General features: G+C 38.5%; 1 protein-coding gene across 2 annotated transcripts in view; it reads right to left on the reverse strand.

The window, feature by feature from the left end:
• Nucleotides 1–19768, reverse strand: part of MIGA1 (mitoguardin 1) — a 90942-nt gene that overhangs the window by 45756 nt on the left and 25418 nt on the right. For both annotated transcript variants that reach the window (XM_066268853.1, XM_066268852.1), the window contains 2 exons: nucleotides 18620–18753; nucleotides 16652–16775 (listed from right to left, as the gene is read on the reverse strand). In XM_066268853.1, coding sequence (XP_066124950.1) covers nucleotides 16652–16775; nucleotides 18620–18753 — 258 coding nt within the window. The remainder of the gene's footprint in view (nucleotides 1–16651; nucleotides 16776–18619; nucleotides 18754–19768) is intronic.

The raw sequence follows: 19768 nt of genomic DNA on the forward strand, positions 1-19768 counted from the left end.
CAACTGGCTTTCCCTACTGTTCACAACATCGTATCTGCTATGATTGGCCAACGTAACAATTATGATTCCTAACTGGGAAATACAGCTGCCAATGCAAAATGAGTAATAGAAGGAAACAGAAAGGACTAACAGCACTGTCTACCTATAACTCAAAGTGTAGCAAGAAGTAATCACGGGTAGGTCTGCAGTTATAGAGACTGTAACAAGGCTACCCCAAATAGCTGGTCACTACACTACACAAAGGCCTGGCCAGCGTGCCAAGTGGCAGCAGAAACCCGGCTCATCCCTGGACCTGCATCTTCCCGGGAGGTGAACCTTTTTCTTTTCACAGAGGTACCCTTCCCAAGGGGCCACATGAAACTTTTTCTAAATCATGCAAAGGGCTTGTATGGGTGAGTGTAGGTCCTGGGTTTAGATATCCAAGCTGATCAGATGTAACTTAAATACAGAAAGGCAAAGGCAAGTGGCAGGCTTCTCCCTTGTTTCTGACAACACTGCACTTTTCATACTGCTTTCATATCTGAACCTGTTTTAACTTGCATGTAATACCAGTTAGACTTCACTTTGTAGTATTATTAAATACTATGAAATTAAGACTATAAGCCTTACTGCATGAGAGAAAATTACTAGGCCAAATTTCTCATATGTTCTACAATTTGCACTCTGTATATTTAGAGGTCTGAGTATACAAGTTAAGCTTGTAATTCATGTCACTCCCTAAAAATAAACCCTCAGGGAATTTATCCTCCAACCACAGTGATTGTGCACAAAAGGAAAAGGACAAGGTCTTCGAGTGTCAACTGTGGGCTGTCTGACATATGACTCAAGATGACAGGCTGAGGTATTTGCTCTCGCTGCCAAGCTCTCTCAATATTGCTAAACACGCTATCTGGCTGCTTACCAAAAAGGGAGAGTAACATCTCTCCCACGGTCAGGAGGTCCCACTTTGCAGCTTTTCCTATGCTCTGCCAGAGAATTTGTGAAATCTGTAATAGGCTGGAACAATCTCTAACTTTTCCTTAGAAGATGCCTCACTATCTCAATGAAATCCTCTCATAAAAAACAGAATGATGAATAAAATATTTAAACTGTTCTAGTCAACCCTTCCACAATCTCCTGAAAACATGTAAATTTGATTATGATTTCTTATCATTCTCAGGGGCTCCCTTTTGCCTAAAGGTACAAAACACGAAAGGACCTTCATGATCTATCACCTGCCCACCTTTCTAGGTTTTTCCCCACCACTCTCCTACTTATATTATGTTCCCAAGACATATCTAACAAGTTACCCAAGTTCACTAAACAGGCTTTATTATATAGCGTCATATTGCTCCCTCTACTTGGAATGGCCTTTTCTCAATCGTCTTCCTAGTGAACCTTCTTTCTTCAAGTCTCACACCTACGAAGTCTCCCTTGAGTCCTCCATGAATAATCACATGCTTTTATTTGGTGTTTCCACAGCACCTTCTAAATGTATAATCTTTTTTTTTTTTTTAGAAAATTAAATTTAACGGGATGCATTAATCAATAAAAGTACATAGGTTGGCCCTGGCCGGTTGGCTCAGTGGTAGAAAGTCAGCTCAGTCTGGCGTGTGGAGGTCCCGGGTTCAATTCCCGGACAGGGCACATAAAAGAAGCATTCATCTGCTTCTCCACCCTTCCCTCTCTCCTTCCTCTCTGTCTCTCTCCCCCTCCTGCAGCCAAGGCTCCATTGGAGCAAAGTTGGCCCAAGCACTGAGGACGACTCCATAGCCTCCGCCTCAAGCGCTAGAATGGCTCCAGCTGCTGTGGGGCAATGTCCCAGATGAGCAGAGCATTGCCCCCTGATGGGCATGCTGGGTGGATCCCAGTCGGGCACATGTGGGAGTCTGTCTGACAGCCTCCCTGCTTCTAACTTCAAAAAAATACAAAAAAAAAAAAAGAGTAAACAGGTTACAGGTAAACATTTCTATAGCATTTGAACTGTTGATTATGTTGGATACCTGTCAACCAAAGTCCAGAGCACTTTCAAAACACACTATTATAGCACTTACTCCCCTGAGCCATATAATCTTAATGCCTATTGCCAAAACTACTCTCTGTTGCCCAAATGCAAGGATGAAATCTTCTTCATTTTTTTCTCTAGAGTCTTATGCCATGCTTGACATATACTAGGCCAGTGGTTCTCAAAGTGTGTGCCAGAGCACACTGGTGCACCCTAGAAGACTTCCAGGTGGGCCCTATGGTATTCCAGAGAAATATGTGCCTGTTGGGAACAAGAAAACCACAGGATTTTTGGAGTTTAGATTTTTGGGGGACAGAGGTGTGGGGAATTGGCTGTAAACTGACAGTCTGCCCAACACCCACCTCACTAGTCTGATTAGGTTGCAAAAGGCTGTTAAGCTGTGGTGCTGGATTGTTTACACTACCCCCCATGTTCCCTGGAAAGACTGGAGGCAAGTTTCTTCTAACCTTTGTTTGGTGTAAAGTTAAGATGATATGTATGGTGGGGGTTTTCTACACTCAACACAATTAAGAGTAAAAAGAGAAGAATTTTTCAATGTATTGATGAGGAAATGAGAGTTTGCCTTTCAAATATATGCCCAAACATTGAAGAAATTGCTAGGACACATCAGGCTCATGTTTCTCATAAACACAAGAATGAAAAAAAAAACACATTCTGCCTAATTTACTAAATCTTACTAAGAATGTATCTATATACATAAAAAGATAACTTTTTATTTTTTAACCTCTCTTTTTTATGAATTCTAAAAAGCATAACTCAAAATGTAACATAAAATGTTTTTTAATGTCAGAATAAATTTAATTTTGTCGTTATTTTAATTATCATAAAAGTATGCTTCGACTTTATATTTTTTCTTTAATATTTGACTTAATTATTATAACATATTTCTCAGAAATTTGTATATAGTGCACCTATAATTATTTGTAGGGTTTTAAATGCTCCCTGACTTCAAAAAGTTTGAGAACCAATGTACTAGGCAATCAAATGTTTGCTAAATAATCCAGACCTAAGAGTCTATAAGTTCATTCTGTTAAAAAAATATAGATTATGAAGAGGCCTAAACACATATCTGAAATATGCAAAGCAAAGCTGTTGAGCTATCAAAATATCTGGTTTGTTTATAAGGGCTAAATTTATTTCTACACATCAAATGAAAGAATTTCAAAGTCCTTTCCTTTAGCCAAAAAACCAATATTTATTAAAATTATGCCCTAAGGGTTTTCTGTTAATACTTCTGTCAGAAATACAGAAAATGTAAGCATACAAACTATGAAGTCCAATTAATTTTAGAAGAAATCTAAAGAAAGTATAGATTTATAAACCTGCATTTAGGGCCTGACCTGTGGTGGCGCAGTGGATAAAGCATCTACCTGGAAATGCTGAGATCGCCAGTTCAAAACCCTGGGCTTGCCTGGTCAAGGCACATATGGGAGTTGATGCTTCCAGCTCCTCCCCCCTCCTCTCTCTCTGTCTCTCTCTCCTCTCTCTCCCTCTGTTTCTCCTCTCTAATAATGAATAAATAAATTAATTAATTTAAACCTGCATTTATATTCAAATAAACCATAGCAACTAAATAATGTCACCAGGAAACTATAAGCAAACCTCATTTGTTTTAATCATGTTTATTTTTATACAGGTATTAAAATAAGCAATATGGTACTGCCAACCAAAGTGAGTAAAGAATCAATTTCTTAATGTACAAATATTGAAATAAACTACCAAACCATGTAATGATGCGTACCCTGCCTGATATAATAACGGACGTCTCCTAGTATAAATCATTCCTTGGTGTTGTTTTAATCCGTTTTCTACCGATCTCTCACTAATGCTTATGACCAATTAAAGTCTAATTTTTACCAAAATAACTCAGATAATAACATAAATTTCTACTTAATATGAAATATATACTTTTATTGTGTAATATTTGATATGTAAAAAAATTACATATATACCATAGATGTGTAATTTAAATTAAAACACTGAAACAAACATTTGCAAATCTACCATTTATAGTCACTTTTCTTTTTTTTTCCTTTTTTATTTATTGACTTTTTTGGGGGGGTAGTAGGAGAGGAAGAGAAAGAAAGAGAAAGTGGGAGGAAAAGCAGGAAGCATGAACTCGTAGTAGTTGCTTCCTGTATGTGCCTTGACTAGGCAAGTCCGCGTTTCTAATTGGTGACCTCAGCGTTCCAGGTCAACGCTTTATCTGCTGCGCCACCACAGGTCAGGTTATAACCACTTTTCAAAACTTATAAAATTATTTACTTAAAAGGAAAAATAATATCATGCAGAAAAGAGTATTTTACTTATCTTCCTTTTACCTAATATCCATCATATAAGAATCTCCATATGAATGATAAAAAAAAATCATATTCAGATATTTTAGCAAAAAACAGCAACAGATTACCAAAGACTAACTACAAGACTCAAACCAGACTTGTTACTTTTAAATTCTTAGGCCCTTAATCAGGCTGAAGGCCCTTCAGGTAGGAAGTATGGGAAAGAATGGAGATGGGAAGGACAAATTAAAAGATGGATCTTCTACTTTGTGGAAGGAGGTTAGGCTCTGAGTCCTAAGAGGTATACTAACCTGTCCTACTTTCTAACTGCTTCAAAAGATTGTTTTCTGAAGATTTAATAAAATTCTTTACTGATTTTAGAGAGCAGAGACAAGAGAAAGGCAGGGTTAGGAGGGGCAGGAAGCATCAACTCGTAGTTGCTTCTCGCGTGTGCCTTGACTGGGCAAGCCTGGGGTTTTGAACCAGTGACCTCAGCATTTCAAGTCAACGATTTATTTACCATGTCACCACAGGTCAGGCAAAAGAAAAAGTTTTAATTGGTCACTCAGACCAGAGGTAACCTACAAAAATGCTTTAGCCCTTATTTCATCACATGTATGGCACACAGTGTGAGGAGGGGGAAGGGGAAGAAGCATAAAGGTTGGAAAAGAAATAAAAAGAAACATGTTATCATCCACAAATATGTGATCTAGATAAAAATTCCAAAAGAACCTATGATCAATTGGTGGTAGAACTAATAAGCATTCAGAAGGGTTTTTGATAATATTCAAATGCAAGTACTAACATTTTAGATACCAGTAAAAAAATATTACAAAATGTAAATTTTAAAAAGACACTGACCAAAAAAAAAAAACTATAAGAAACCTAGGAATAAAAATATATAAGACCTGCATGGAGAAAATTACAAAATGTTATGAAAGATATAAGATTTAAGTAAATAAAGAACCATACCATGTTCATAGATGAAAACATTAATATTATAAAATCTAAATTTTTCCACAAGCTGACCTATAAATGCAATATGATAATCAAAATCCCAGGAGGGGTATTCATGAAACTTAACACAGCGTCCTAAACTGCATGCAAAGGCAAGGGCTAAGAAGAGCCCAGGCAACTCCTAAAAGAAAACACAGTGAGTCGGCTCATCCTGCCAGGTGTCAAGACTCATAAAACTATATAAAGCTACAGTAATTAAGATACTGTGAAGCAAATGCAGGAACAAATAAACTAAAAAGACACATATCTAAGACAACCTGATATAGGACAGGGGGCATTTCACATCAGCTAGAATAGGATATATTAGTCAGTGAATTGTGTAGAAGCAACTAGTTCTCCAAATGTTAAAAAAAAATAGTAATAATAGTACACGTTTTAAAAACCAGTCCCTGGCAGATTAAAAACCTAAATATGGCTTGACCTGCACTGGCGCAGTAGATACAGTGTTGACCTGAAATACTGAGGTTGCTGTTTCAAAACCCTGGGATTCCCCGGTCAAGACACATACCTGCTCCTCTCCCATTGCCCCTCTTTCTCCCTCCTTTCTAAAAATCAATAATAAAAAATCTTTTTTAAAAAGATTTAAAAAAAACTCCTAACTATGAAAAAAGCAAGACTTTCTAAAGAAAACATGAAATAATTACCTTTATACTTTTTAAACAATACAAAAAAGCACAAACTGTGAAGGAAAGATTGATAAATGTGTAACAACAAAATTAAAAATCTTGGTGCAACCAGACAGACATTAAACAAAGTGAAGACATAAGAAGGAAATCTCATACACTGCTAATGGAACTTGAAATTGGTACAAATACTTTAGAGAGTGATTGGGTGCTTCTGCTAAAGCTAAAAACAAGCATAATTGATAATCCATCAATTCTACATCTACAGCAGTGGCTGTCATTCTTGTTTGTAACTCAAAGTAATAAATGCATTTTGAAACGCAGTAGACAAAAATATATGAATACACAAACAAAACAGAAGATTCATAAAACTAACATACAGTGTATATACAAATATATGTGTGCATGTATTTTACAGATATATATAATGCACTCACATGTGTGTATATATACACTATGTAATATATATATACACGTATATATATTTTAGCAAGAAAGAGAAAAAAAGGGACAAAACAGACAGTAAGGGAGAGAGATAAGAAGCATCAACTCATAGTTGCAGCACCTTAGCTGTTCATTGATTGCTTTCTTATATGTCCCTTGACTAGGGGGCTCCAGGCGAGCCAGTGACCCCTTGCTCAAGCCAGTAACTTTGGGTTCAGGCCAGCAACCTTGTGTTTCAAGCTACTGACCTTTGGATTCAAGCCAGGAACCATGGGGTCGTGTCTATGATTCCACATTCAAGCCAGTGACCCCCACATTCAAGCTGGTGAGCCCACGCGGAAGCCGGAGGCCTCAGGGTCAAACCTGGGTCCTCAATGTCCCAGGCTGACACTCTATCCACTGTGCCACTCCCTGGTCAGGCAACTTTATATATTTTTCAATGTTGGCTGCAACTCACTACACTGATTTCATGACTACTAACACATCAAAACCACCAGTTTAAAAAACTGTCCTGGAATAATGCCTAGAAACATGCACACACAGACAGACATATGCAAGCACATTCAGGCGCTAGAGTGGCTCTGGTTGCAACACGGATGGGCAGAGTGTCGCCCCTGGTGGGCGTGCCGGGTGGATCCCGGTCGGGCGCATGCAGGAGTCTGTCTGACTGTCTCTCCCTGTTTCCAGCTTCAGAAAAATGGGAAAAAAAAAAAAGGAAATTATTTTGGTTAATTTTCCTCTTAACTAAAAATAAAGTTCTATATTTAATAATAAACTGAAATAACACCAATTTACATAAATGTATTGCATAAAATCTTAATGTCACCCACCTTATCTATCTTATCCATCCTTATATCTGTTATTCATATTACTTTAAGGCCTCTTAAACAGAAATGCACATGAGAATCACCTACTAAACTATTAAATACAAATGTATTTGCCAGTCCCAACCCCAAAGTTTCAAATTCAGTAGATCTGGAGCAAAGCTCAGGAATTCATGTTGTTGAAAACCTAACAAAGGTGATTCTGATAAACATCTTGTTAAGATCTGCAGACCTACTCGGTATCTATACTACAGTGTACCCACAGTATGAGGCATTCCAAAAGAACAAAATTAAATACTCCATCTGCCCACAAGGTATTAAAGCTCTAATATAAGGGACTGATTATGTACATAAATAATTATAATGTACTGTCTAAAATAACCAATGATATTGAGGAAACCATTAAACCTCCCACAATTTCATATTTTATATGGGACTTCCACTCCATCCTCCAGGAAGAAGCTATGCTGATTTAATACTTAAAGTTGTTACCTTTACCTATTCATTTGCTGCTCCATATGGCAAGGGTAATTTAGCTAATGTTGAGAACCTGAGTGTCATTAAGGCTAACAGAAAAAAATGAGATATAGTCATTGTTCACTACATGATTCTTGGTGTGCATTAGCATTCTGCCCCACCCCCCTCGTGTTAGGCATAGGTCTGCTAACCTCTCACTTCTGTGCTGGATCTCCCTCTGCTGAGCTGGACAAGTACTGGCAGGGACTATTAGGCAGGCAGGGAATCCTTCCGCAGGTGGCCGGGTAAGTGTACTAGAATTTGCTTGGCATTCTCACCTCTTCTCCAAAGAATTGTTTAAAGGTGAAGGAGTAAGTGTAGAAAGCTTTAACACATATTCCAATACAGCTATTAGCAAAATGAAGTTAATGCTATTTTATAATTAGAAGCTGGCTCTTTTTGTATACTCAATTTATTCAGAATCCAGATAAACTAATTAATCTTTCAATAGTACGCACAAGACCAAAATATGCCAGTATTATGGAACAGAGAAAGGTCCAAGAGGTTTCCTCTTGCTTGAAGAACAAAGTAAAATGCACAGAGGAAGTAACTTTGAACAGAGTTGTGTTCCATAATCAGAAAAACTGGTTCAGAGTGTGATGAATTATGCCACGAAACAGCATCAGCAAACAAATGCAAAAAAGAGCCTGACCAGGTGATGGCGCAGAGGATAGAGTGTTGGACTGGGACCAGAGGACCCAAGTTCGAAACCCCGAGGTTGCTAGCTTGAGCGCAGGTTCATCTGGTTTGAGCAAGGCTCACCAGCTTGAGCCCAAGATGGCTGCTGTAGCCCCCTAGTCAAGGCACATTATGAGAAAGAAATCAATGAACTAAGGTACTGCAAAAAATTAATGCTTCTCATCTCTCTCCCTTCCTGTCTGTCCCTATCTCTCTCTCGTGCGCGCGCACCTTCTCTCTGTCACAAAAAAAGAAAAGAAAAAAGAATGCAAAAAAGAAAACCAAGAAAAATTTACTAAAAGCCTGAAGTCGATTATTCAACTAAATCTCAGAGAAGAATTTCTGGAAAAGACCTTATTTAGATTAGCTGGATAATACGGGGAAAAAAGTAAAGCAGGTCAGAAAAGTGGTCTGAGAACCTGGCAGTAACAAGATGAGAGCTCTGTACCAAGCAGGTAACTCCAAAACAAAGCACAGATGTAGTGGGGAGTGAGACCGGAGGCAGCAGACCATTAAATCCAAGCAAATTATACTGAGGCTGCAGAGGAAAAAGAAAGAATGAGAACTCTATCATGGCAGCAGAATCAAGAGAATTGCTAAATAACTGGATGTGCTGGCAAGGAGGAGTATATACCATGATCATTTTTTGTTTTTCTCCTCTCCATATGGCAAGATTTGGGATTAAGGAAAGCTAATAATCTTAGATACATCTAGAATAAATATTTTTGTAAAGTATCTTTACATGACAGTTTTCTTTTCTAACACAGAAAACAGTGGATTTATAAAAAGTATCCTATTTACTTTCTTGAATAAGTACCGGTAACTTTAAATATGGCTTAAATACCTTGTTTCAGGAAATGCAAATTTATGTTACTACCAATATGAGGAAAATCAATACATTTCCAGAAAAAATGAAAGTTGTCTGGAGAATATGATTGAATAGTAAAACAGGTTATAACCACGTAATATCCATCTACCTATAACCATGCAATTTAAAAATAATCTTAGAAAAGGCCTCAAAAATTCTAGAATATAACTACAATAGAAACAGAGAACAAGTGTTTACCATGTGAATATACAATATGACACAGACGTTACTCATTTAATCCTCTTAATTCTATAAAGTTAATCGTACTACTGTCCTCTACCTTATAGCTAAAGAAGTTAAATCTAAGAAAGATCAAGGCTTGTTTAGGTTTCATAGCTAGCAAGAGTGGTAGTCCCAGGATTAGAATCCATGTCTGTTTAATTCTAAAGCCTACATTCTTAACCACTAAACTGTATTGTCTATAATTGAAATCATATTGGAGTATTTTTGTTGAGCCTTTAAAAATTACAATAACAAAATTGTAAATTAACAAGTACTGAAAAACAGAAACTACAAGTAAGTGTAACACTTCTAGATGCTATTCTATTAGCTAGAAGAACTTGTACACTAATGGAAATTTACATCAACGATATGTACATATCTCCGTCTCACTCTGAATTACAGTAACAGGTGTATAAAAATCATGCCAGTAAAAGAGTGGTGACCTAAATTTAACTTCCAATGCTTGGAGCAGCACAGAATGGCATTTATGAGTCATAGGAATCTAATATGTAGATCAAATGTGCTGCCCTCTAGTGATTTCAACACCTCCCATTTAACACTGAACAGTTTCATAAGTGAAGGGAAAAAAATGGTTTTTTTAATCTTACATTTTAATTTTAATTTAACTTTTTTTTTATCGTTACGGAATTAATTTAAATTTTCACTTCACTTTATGATAAAAAAAATAGAATAAATAACTATTGTTTTAGCCAAGAATAAGCTTTTGGTATGTAAGACCAAACACAGAAATATATCTAATAATGATTATTCACTAAATCAGAATGGTTAAGGAAACACCAGTGCAAAATATGGCAAAAGGCAAATTAGAAAATACAGGGTGGTTACATTTTATGCAAGGGATTTATGCCTTAAAACACAATTCAAACCCTGCCTATTTCAAAGCTTTTTCCCTATAGAAATAAATGTAAAGTCAGGTTGAAGTACATTACAAGTATTACACTGTATTTCTTTTTCAAGAATTATTTTAAAGCACAACAAATGACTATAACATATGTTTTTAAGAATGTTTTGAAAATAAAGCATTTGTAGTTCCACTTATTTATGCATTCATTAGTTGTTGTTGTTTTTTTCATTTTCTTTTTAGCAAGAGAGAGAGAGACAGAGACAGGAAGGGAGAGAGAGGAGAAGCATCAACTCATAGTTGCTTCACTTTAGTTGTTCATTAATTCTCATATTTGCCTTGACCAGGGGGCTTTAGCCAAGCCAGTGAGCCCTTGCTCAAGCCAGCAACCTTTGGGTTCAAGCCAGAGAGCATTGGGTCATGTCTGTGATCCTATGCTCAAGCTGTGACCCCATGCTCAAGCCAGTGACCTTGGGGTTTCAAACCTGGGACTTCAATATTCCAGGTCAACACTCTATCTGCACCACCATCGGTCAGGCCATAGGTTCATTCTTATATGTGCCAGGTCTGGGATCAAACCTACAACATTGGCATGTCTGGATGACACTCTTACCAACTGAGCTACCTAGCCCAGGGCAAAAAATAGGTATAATTTTAATTCACTCATACTGGGCGGCTATTGTTGTGTTGGCTGTTGTCATTGTTTTTATTTGACAATCTAAGGAAAAAGAGTTCAGCATCCCTGACTAAATAGTTAGGTACTTCATGTTTTAAAAATTCTTGCAGTTCACTGATGTGCCTCTTGTGGGTGTGCTACAGCACAACCATTAAAAATTGCTGATGTAATCAATTGTGCCAACAGAGTGAAGCCTCCAGAAGAATACTAGACTGTCCCTGGCCGGTTGGCTCAGTGGTAGAGCATTGGCCTGGCGTGCAGGAGTCCCGGGTTCGATTCCCGGGCCAGGGCACACAGGAGAAGTGCCCATTTGCTTCTCCACCCCTTCCCCTCTCCTTCCTCTCTGTCTCTCTCTTCCCCTCCCACAGCCAAGGCTCCACTGGAGCAAAGTTGGCCCGGGCACGGAGGATGGCTCCATGACCTTTGTCTCAGGCACTAGAATGGCCCTGGTCACAACAGAGCAATACCCCAGATGGGCAGAGCATCGCCCCCTGGTGGGCATGCCGGGTGGATCCCGGTCAGGCGCATGCGGGAGTCTGTCTGACTGCCTTCCCGTTTCCAACTTCAGAAAAATACAAAAAAATAAAAAGAAAGAATACTAGACTGCAGAGTTCAGAGAGCTTCCAGGCTGATGAACTGGGAGGGTGGTACATACGGCGAGGGCGTGAAAGATCTATGGCCATTCCCTACAGCTTGCTCTATGCCTGTACAATGAAGTCTTTTACCTAAATTGAAAATACATACACACATAACTCAAAATGCAACCACTTTCAGTACTTGAAGTTCAAAAATAAATATGGAAAAACTCAACACTACTTAACTATTTTTTTAACTAAAAAACAACAATCCTAAATAAAAAGATTCTAATTATTTTTAACAAAAAGAGATGTAATATATTTTGTCTTATTTCATTCTCTGGAGCATTTACAGAAGTTGAGGAAGCAATGTTAATATTCTTTTCCTTGGAAGACTTCACTTAAGAAGTCTCCTCAAAGTTCTTTTCTCTTCAAAGTAGGAAACAAAGGCAATGGTATATATGTATTAACTACTTACATCAAAATCTACCCTGAGCCTGACCAGGTGGTGGCGCAGTGGATAGAGCATCGAACTGGGATGCAGAGGACCCAGGTTTGAGACCTCGAGGTCACCAGCTTGAGCGCGGGCTCATCTGTTTGGAGCAAAAGCTCACCAGCTTGGACCCAAGGTCTCTGGCTCGAGCAAGGGGTTACTCAGTCTGCTGAAGGCCCGCGGTCAAGGCACATATGAGAAAACAATCAAAGAACTAAGGTCTTGCAACGAAAAACTGATGATTGATGCTTCTCATCTCTCTCCGTTCCTGTCTGTCTGTCCCTGTCTATCCCTCTCTCTGACTCTCTCTCTGTCCTTGTAATAAAATAAAATAAAAATCTAGCCTGAAATTAAAATGAGGCCCAAGTAATATAATTACTTAACGCTTTGAGTAGTGACTTTTTTTCATGCTCACTGACCCCCAGGAGTGAATTTTTTTCAAAAAATAAAATTAGTTCCAGTTATAGTTTTATTAACTTAAAATCATGTTTGTTTGATAACCAATTTATGGAAACAAGAAGAACATACATTTGCCTTTTTTTAATGTTGCCTTACACATGTACGATCGTACTCTGGATGATCAGGAGGCACGAGGACATACATGAACATTCGTACTACTCAAAGGGTTAAATATCTTAAATGTACGCCAGGGGTCCCCAAACTTTTTACACAGGGGGCCAGTTCACTGTCCCTCAGACCATTGGAGGGCCGGACTATAAAAAAAACTATGAACAAATCCCTATGCACACTGCACATATCTTATTTTAAAGTAAAAAAACAAAACGGGAACAAATATAACATTTAAAATAAAGAACAAGTAAATTTAAATCAACAAACTGACCAGTATTTCAATGGGAACTATGCTCCTCTCACTGACCACCAATGAAAGAGGTGCCCCTTCCAGAAGTGCGGTGGGGGCCGGATAAATGGCCTCAGGGGGCCGCATGTGGCCCGCGGGCCATAGTTTGGGGACCCCGATGTACGCCATGAGTTACATGTACGTTTGAGGTGGTGTGTCTATGTTCCATTTTTATAATATTGTTAATTCTTTTTTTCCCTCCAGCACTCTCCTTGTGATTCTTTCACTTAGAATGTAATTTTTTAAAGACTTTATTCATTTTAGAGAAGAGAGAGAGACAGAGAGAGAAAGAGAAGGGGGGAGGAGCAGGAGCATCAACTCTCATATGTGCCTTGATCAGGCAAGCCCAAGGTTTTGAACCGGTGACCTCAGGTTCTAGGTCGACGCTTTATCCCCTGTGCCACCACAAGTCAGGCCAAACAACAATTTCGATCTCAGCTTTGGTGGGCTTTATCATCTAGTGAGGTTAGGAGACAGTAACTCATATAGAAAAATAAAGCCTAGTAATAGATTGTAAAGAGACTACACTATCCCGTCCACAAGTGAAGGCTTTTCAGGGTATAATATGTGCCAGTACCAATGTATTGAAAAGAATCAACACTCATCATAATATTTGTAACGGGAGGACATTTCAAAATTGTTTTAGTTGTCTACCATAGGCCTCAGCTTCTCTGAGAAACCGAAAAGGAAGAACCGTAAATTCCTGAGTCAATACACCACATATGCATTTTAACAAGAGCCAGATACATACCTTATTTTGAACACCTTTGTCCTAAATTCTTACTGCTTTCATCACCGACTCACAGTATACCCTGTGACATGATGGATTCAGTGCAGACAGTCGCTAGCAAAAAAGTCAGTCAAGAATGCTACACCAACCAGATTTCCACTCCTAGTCCTATGAATCTACAGAGCTGCCAAGGAGAGGTCAGTTGGCTTACTCACGGAACTGAAGAATCAGGGTCCCGGCATCCCAGGACTGGATCAGCTGCCAGACCTGAGCACTGATGGCCAAATAATGAACTCACTTCTCAAAGCCCGACATCTGCAAGTGAAGGCAGCCTGGGCACCCCAACCCTGCCACCACACCCAGGATCCTTAAGGTTCTAATATCCTCAAGTCACGTTGCCTGCCTTGAGTCCTAAACTGTCTTTGAGCAAGTTGCTTAACTTGCCAATACACCTTTTATTTTTAATTTTTATTTTATTGATTTTAGAGAAGAAGGGGAGTGAACGAGAGAGAGAGGGACAGACAGGAACATCAATCTATTCTTGTATGTGTCGCGACCAAGGATACAACAAGTAACCTATGTGTTCGTGGGGATGCTCTAACCCAGTGGTTCTCAAACTTTTTGAAGTCAGAGAGCATTTAAAATCCTGCAAATAATTGTAGGCACACTATATAAAAGGTCCTGAGAAATGTTATAATAATTAAGTCAAATACTAAAGAAAAAAATATAAAGTCCAAGCATGCTTTTATAGTAATTAAACAAAATAAATACAACAAAATTAAATTTATTCTGACATTAAAAAACATTTTTATGCCTGACCTGTGGTGGCGCAGTGGATAAAGCGTTGACCTGGAAACGCTGAGGTCGCCGGTTCAAAACCCTGGGCTTGCCTGGTCAAGGCACTTATGGGAGTTGATGCTTCCTGCTCCTCCCCCCTTCTCTCTCTCTCTCTCTCTCTCTCTCTCTCTCTCTCTCTCTCAAAAATTAATAAAAACAACCCAAAAAACATTTTTATGTTACGTTTTGAATTATGCTTTTTAGAATTCATAAAAAAGAGGGGTTAAAAAGTAAAAATACGACAAAAAAGTTACCTTTTTATATATGATACATTTAGTAAATTCGGCAGGTCCTGGCACAAATGTGTTAAGTTTTTTCATTCTTGTGTTTATGAGAAACATGAGCCTTATGTGTCCTAGCGATTTCTTTCTTTCTTTTTTAATTTATTCATTTTAGTGAAGAGAGACAGAGAGAGAGAGAGAAGAGGGGAGGAGCAGGAAGCATCAACTCCCATATGTGCCTTGACCAGGTAAGCCCAGGGTTTTGAGGTTTTGAACCGGCGACCTCAGCATTCCAGGTCGACGCTTGATCCACTGAGCCACCAGAGGTCAGGCTCCTAGCGATTTCTTCAATATTTGGACATATATTTGAAAGGCAAACTCTCATTTCCTTGTCAATACATTGAAGAATTCCTCTCTTTTTACTCTTAATTGTGTTGAGGGTAAAAAATCCTAATTCACATAAATAAGATGTTGAAAATTGTAGTAAAATATTCAAAGCTTTTTTAGATATTGCACATATTCTTCTTTTATAGAAATCCAAAAGGTTTCAAGAGACAATTCCTTATGTTTAATCATCAATCCAAAACCCCCACCGTACATATCATCTTAACTTTACACCAAACAAAGGGTAGAAGAAACTTGCCTCCAGTCTTTCCAGGGAACATGGGGGGTAGTGTAAACAATCCAGCACCACAGCTTAACAGCCTTTTGCAACCTAATCAGGCAAGTGAGGTGGGGGGTTGGGCAGACTGTCAGTTTATAGCCAATTCCCCACACCTCTGTTCCCCAGAAATCTAAACTCCAAAAACCCTGTTGGTTTTTGTCCCCAACAGGCACATATTTCTCTGGAATACCGTAGGGTGCAGCAGTGCACCCTGGCGCACACTTTGAGAACCACTGCTCTAACCAAACGCACTATCTGGCCACGGTTATATCAGTGTATCTTTCAAATATTATCTGCCTCAGATTTGTTGTGAAAAGTAGATACAGTTAAAACAGTGCCTAACAGGCAATTAATTAATGTATCATTATTGGTCCTACTGAGGAAGGAATCTCTCCTAGATCAGAAGGGTCATCATCATCTTCACTTCACAGGTCCAGTGAAACAGCGTGGGCTCCATTTTCACAGAGCCCCGCCCCCACCACTGGGTCCGCCCTATAACTGGTGTCTCACCAACTTCATCCAGACTAGCCTTCCACCCCATTGTCAAATATCACCAGGACTGCAAGCCTTATAGTGTTCTGCCCCTACTAGTCTGACTGTGGCCTCTAACACCTCGAATCCAGGTACTTCCTTGGCCATCCACAGCCTCCTTAGGACCCCACTTAGAATGTAATTTTAATATAAAGTCACAATCCTACCTACTATAAGTACTTGAATTTATATCTTAAAGACATTACGTGTACTTGAAAAATAAAACAAAGGAAAAAACCAATAAATATGATAGAACTCTGTTCTTCATGGCTATTTCCTAAAAAATACATAACCAACCCTGGCCTGTTGGCTCAGCAGTACAGCATCAGCCTGGTGTGTGGAAGTCCTGGGTTCGATTCCCAGACAGGGCACACAGGAGAAGCTCCTATCTGCTTCTCCACCCTTCCCCTTCTCCTTTCTCTCTGTCTCTCTCTTCCCCTCCCACAGCCAAGACTCCATTGGAGCAAAGTTGGCTCCATGGCCTCCGCCTTAGGCTCTAGAATGGCTCAGTTGCAAGGGAGCAACACCCCAGATGGGCAGAGCACCGCCCTCTAGTGGGCATACTGGGCGGGGATCCTGGTCAGGCACATGTGGGAATCTGACTCTCTTTCTCCCCGCATCTCACTTCAGAAAAATACAAAAAAAAGAACCCCAAAACATAAACCTATGAATATAAAAAAAAGAAAATCACACATTTAATAAAAACCATGTAAAATATCCATCTTACCAATATCATTAGCAAGGGAATTAGGATCAGATGCCCCCAGGGTAGCTTCAAACTCCTCTTGAAGACGATATGCTCTTTGTAGCAGAGCTTCAAGTTTATGGATAAATTCAGCACTAATAATATCCTATATAAAAAGAGAAAATGTACACACAGCACATTTTATGTTCTTTTTTTCCCCAAATTATAAGATAAAGTTTATTTAAAAAGTTACAGAGATAGGAGAAGTGAGCCAGCTGGGCTGCGTGAGCTCAGGAAACAAGTTATAGAAGCAAAAGAAGGGCCCTTGGACCTTAGGAAAGAGAAAGGGGAGATTGCACGCCTTGGGGGAAGAAAAAAGGGGAAGGTATGGGTATGCTCCCTGGAGGGAAAGCATGGAGCAAATATTATATTCTAATGTTAAACTTCAAAATATTTTCCACTTTACCAGGTTCCAGACCCTGAGGTCACCAGCTTGAGCGCAGGCTCATCTGGCTTGAGCAAAATAAAAAAAGCTCACCAGCTTAGACCCAAGGTCGCTGGCTTGGGCAAGGGGTAACTCGGTCTGCTGAAGGCCCGTGGTCAAGGCACATATGAGAAAGCAATCAATGAACAACTAAGGTGTCGCAACGAAAAACTAATGATTGATGCTTCTCATCTCTCCATTCCTGTCTGTCTGTCCCTGTCTATGCCTCTCTCTCTGACTCTCTCTCTGTCCCTGTAAAGAAAAAATTTAAAAAAATTAAAAAATATATATATTTTCCACTTTTAAATGAAAAGCAAAGAAAGGGAGAGATATAAACAACTACTCTTGGCAGTGAGTGTACTGTGACAGAAGTCAGGAAGTCTGGGTTCTAGCTGTGCCTTTGGCTAAATCATCTCAGTTCTTAGGGACTCAGTTTATCTGTTGGACTAGATCAGGGATTCTCAAAGTAAGGTCCCTGACTAGCAGCATCAATATTATCTGGAAACTTGTTAGAAATTCAAATCCTCCTCAGGGTACTTACCTCAGCCCCCTGAATTAAAACCCTGAGGGTGGGGTCCTCAAATCTGTGTTTATCAAGCCTTTCAGATGACTCTGACACATGCCCAAATTGAGAATCACTAGTCTGGATGATTAGTAAGTACCAGTCCAGCTCAAACTCTATGTAATTTTTATGAATATAATGAAACTTATTTTTTTTTTTTTAAAGTACTCATCTTTTTTTTTTTTTTTTTTTAAGATTTTATTTATTTATTATAGAGAAGGGGGGGAGGAGCAGGAAGCATCAACTCCCATATGTGCCTTGACCAGGCAAGCCCAGGGTTTTGAACCGGCAACCTCAGTATTTCCAGGTTGACGCTTTATCCACTGCGCCACCACAGGTCAGGCGAATATAATGAAACTTAATTAAACCCAACACACAAAACAGACTTTTAAAAATTCCTCTAGAACCTGACCAGGCAGTGGCACACTGGACAGAGCATTGAACTGGGATGTGGAGGACACAGGTTCAAAACCCCGAGGTCGCCAGCTTGAGTGCGGGCTCATCTGGTTTGAGCAAGGCTCACCAGTTTGAGCCCAAGGTCACGGGCTTGAGCAAGGGGTCTCTCGGTCTGCTGTAGCCCCCTGGTCAAGGCACATATGAGAAAGCAATCAATGAACAACTAAGCAGCTGCAACAAGGAATTGATCTCTCTCCCTTCCTGTCTGTCTGTCCCTCTCTGTCTCTCTGTCTATACCCCCTCAAAAAAATTCCTTTAGAAATCATATCTACTTAATTCTATACATTCTTAGAAAATCAGGAAACTTTATGATAAATTGCATATTTGGAATTTAACATCTAATTGCATAGAAAAAGCCCAATAAGAAACAACCCCAAATACTCCCAGGGGAGAAAATAAACAATTCTATTAAATGCCACAGAATGCAAGTGCAGTAAATCAACATTAAAAAATCTGATTCCTCCAATATTATGGAGACCATTCTCAAATAAATCACCCTTAAACTTACATCTATACTTTCTTCAGCAATGGCATCTCCTGCTCCCAATTTAATGGAACTATAGGCTTCATCTTCGGCCTGTCTATTTCGAAAGGTCAGAGCTTGTTCCCATCGACGCAATGCCTCTTCAAACAATTCCATACCTAAAAGTTAAGAACAGAACAATTGTAAACAAGCAAATCTAATGCCAAAATAAAATCATCTGTAATCTGAAGTGTTTTTCATAAAGTTACCATCAACAGCAAATACAGTCTGACTATAATTTTGGCTCTAAAGAATAATTTTATTCTCATATCATTTCATAGTAGAACCTTAATTTCCCAATATATTCTGGGCCTATAGTTCCAGTCAACCAAAAACCAGAGAGAAAGGACTAACATGTTTTCATTTTATTTTTAACTGTAATTCAAATGTATATGGTGTTTGAAATGTACAGTCTAGAACAACATCATGAATTCATCAAAAGTCCAACAATAGTGGCTAATTTTTATAGCCACACAACTATCTTTCAAAATAAGTTAAAAAGAAAACTGATAGGTAAATCAAAGAAACTAGTTGATAAGAAGCTATCGGGTTTATAAAGGTTTGAGAAGGAAAAGAGTAAAGCTAAGGGGAAAGAAATCTAGAATACAGTTTTTTCCATATTTTTTTCCCACTAAAAGGTATCTTAAACAAGTAAGATAGCAACTTGCTGATCTGAATGAATAAATTGCTAGGCCAGAGTTAAAAATCTACAAGATTATAGGACGAACCCACAAAGTATAGTTCAAGTAGGAATTTTATATTCCTGTTGATGTAAGAAAATAAGTGAATTTTTCTCCAAATAAAAAATAAAAAGGCTTACCAAAACAAATATATTTCAAAACTTTAATTTTTCTAAAAAATAAAAGAAAAAAATCTTTAAAAGCTGCTTAAGAACCTGGACAAGTCATTTTTAAGATGATTTTCAGATACAATAGTTAAAGAATATTTCTTTTCTAAAATCATTTCTTCAATTACTTGGAGAACCTACACCTCTAAAAAAATAAAATGTTCTTTAAATGCAATTTAGGCCTTCCCTTCTTGTTTTATATTTTGTAGCAAAGAATCACTACCAGATATTCCTTCTAAAAAATTTAAACACACAAAAGAAAAAAAGAAAAGAAGAAATAAAATAAA

Source organism: Saccopteryx bilineata, chromosome 3 (genome assembly GCF_036850765.1).
Source record: "Saccopteryx bilineata isolate mSacBil1 chromosome 3, mSacBil1_pri_phased_curated, whole genome shotgun sequence".
In the NCBI taxonomy this organism is placed as follows: Eukaryota; Metazoa; Chordata; class Mammalia; order Chiroptera; family Emballonuridae; genus Saccopteryx; species Saccopteryx bilineata.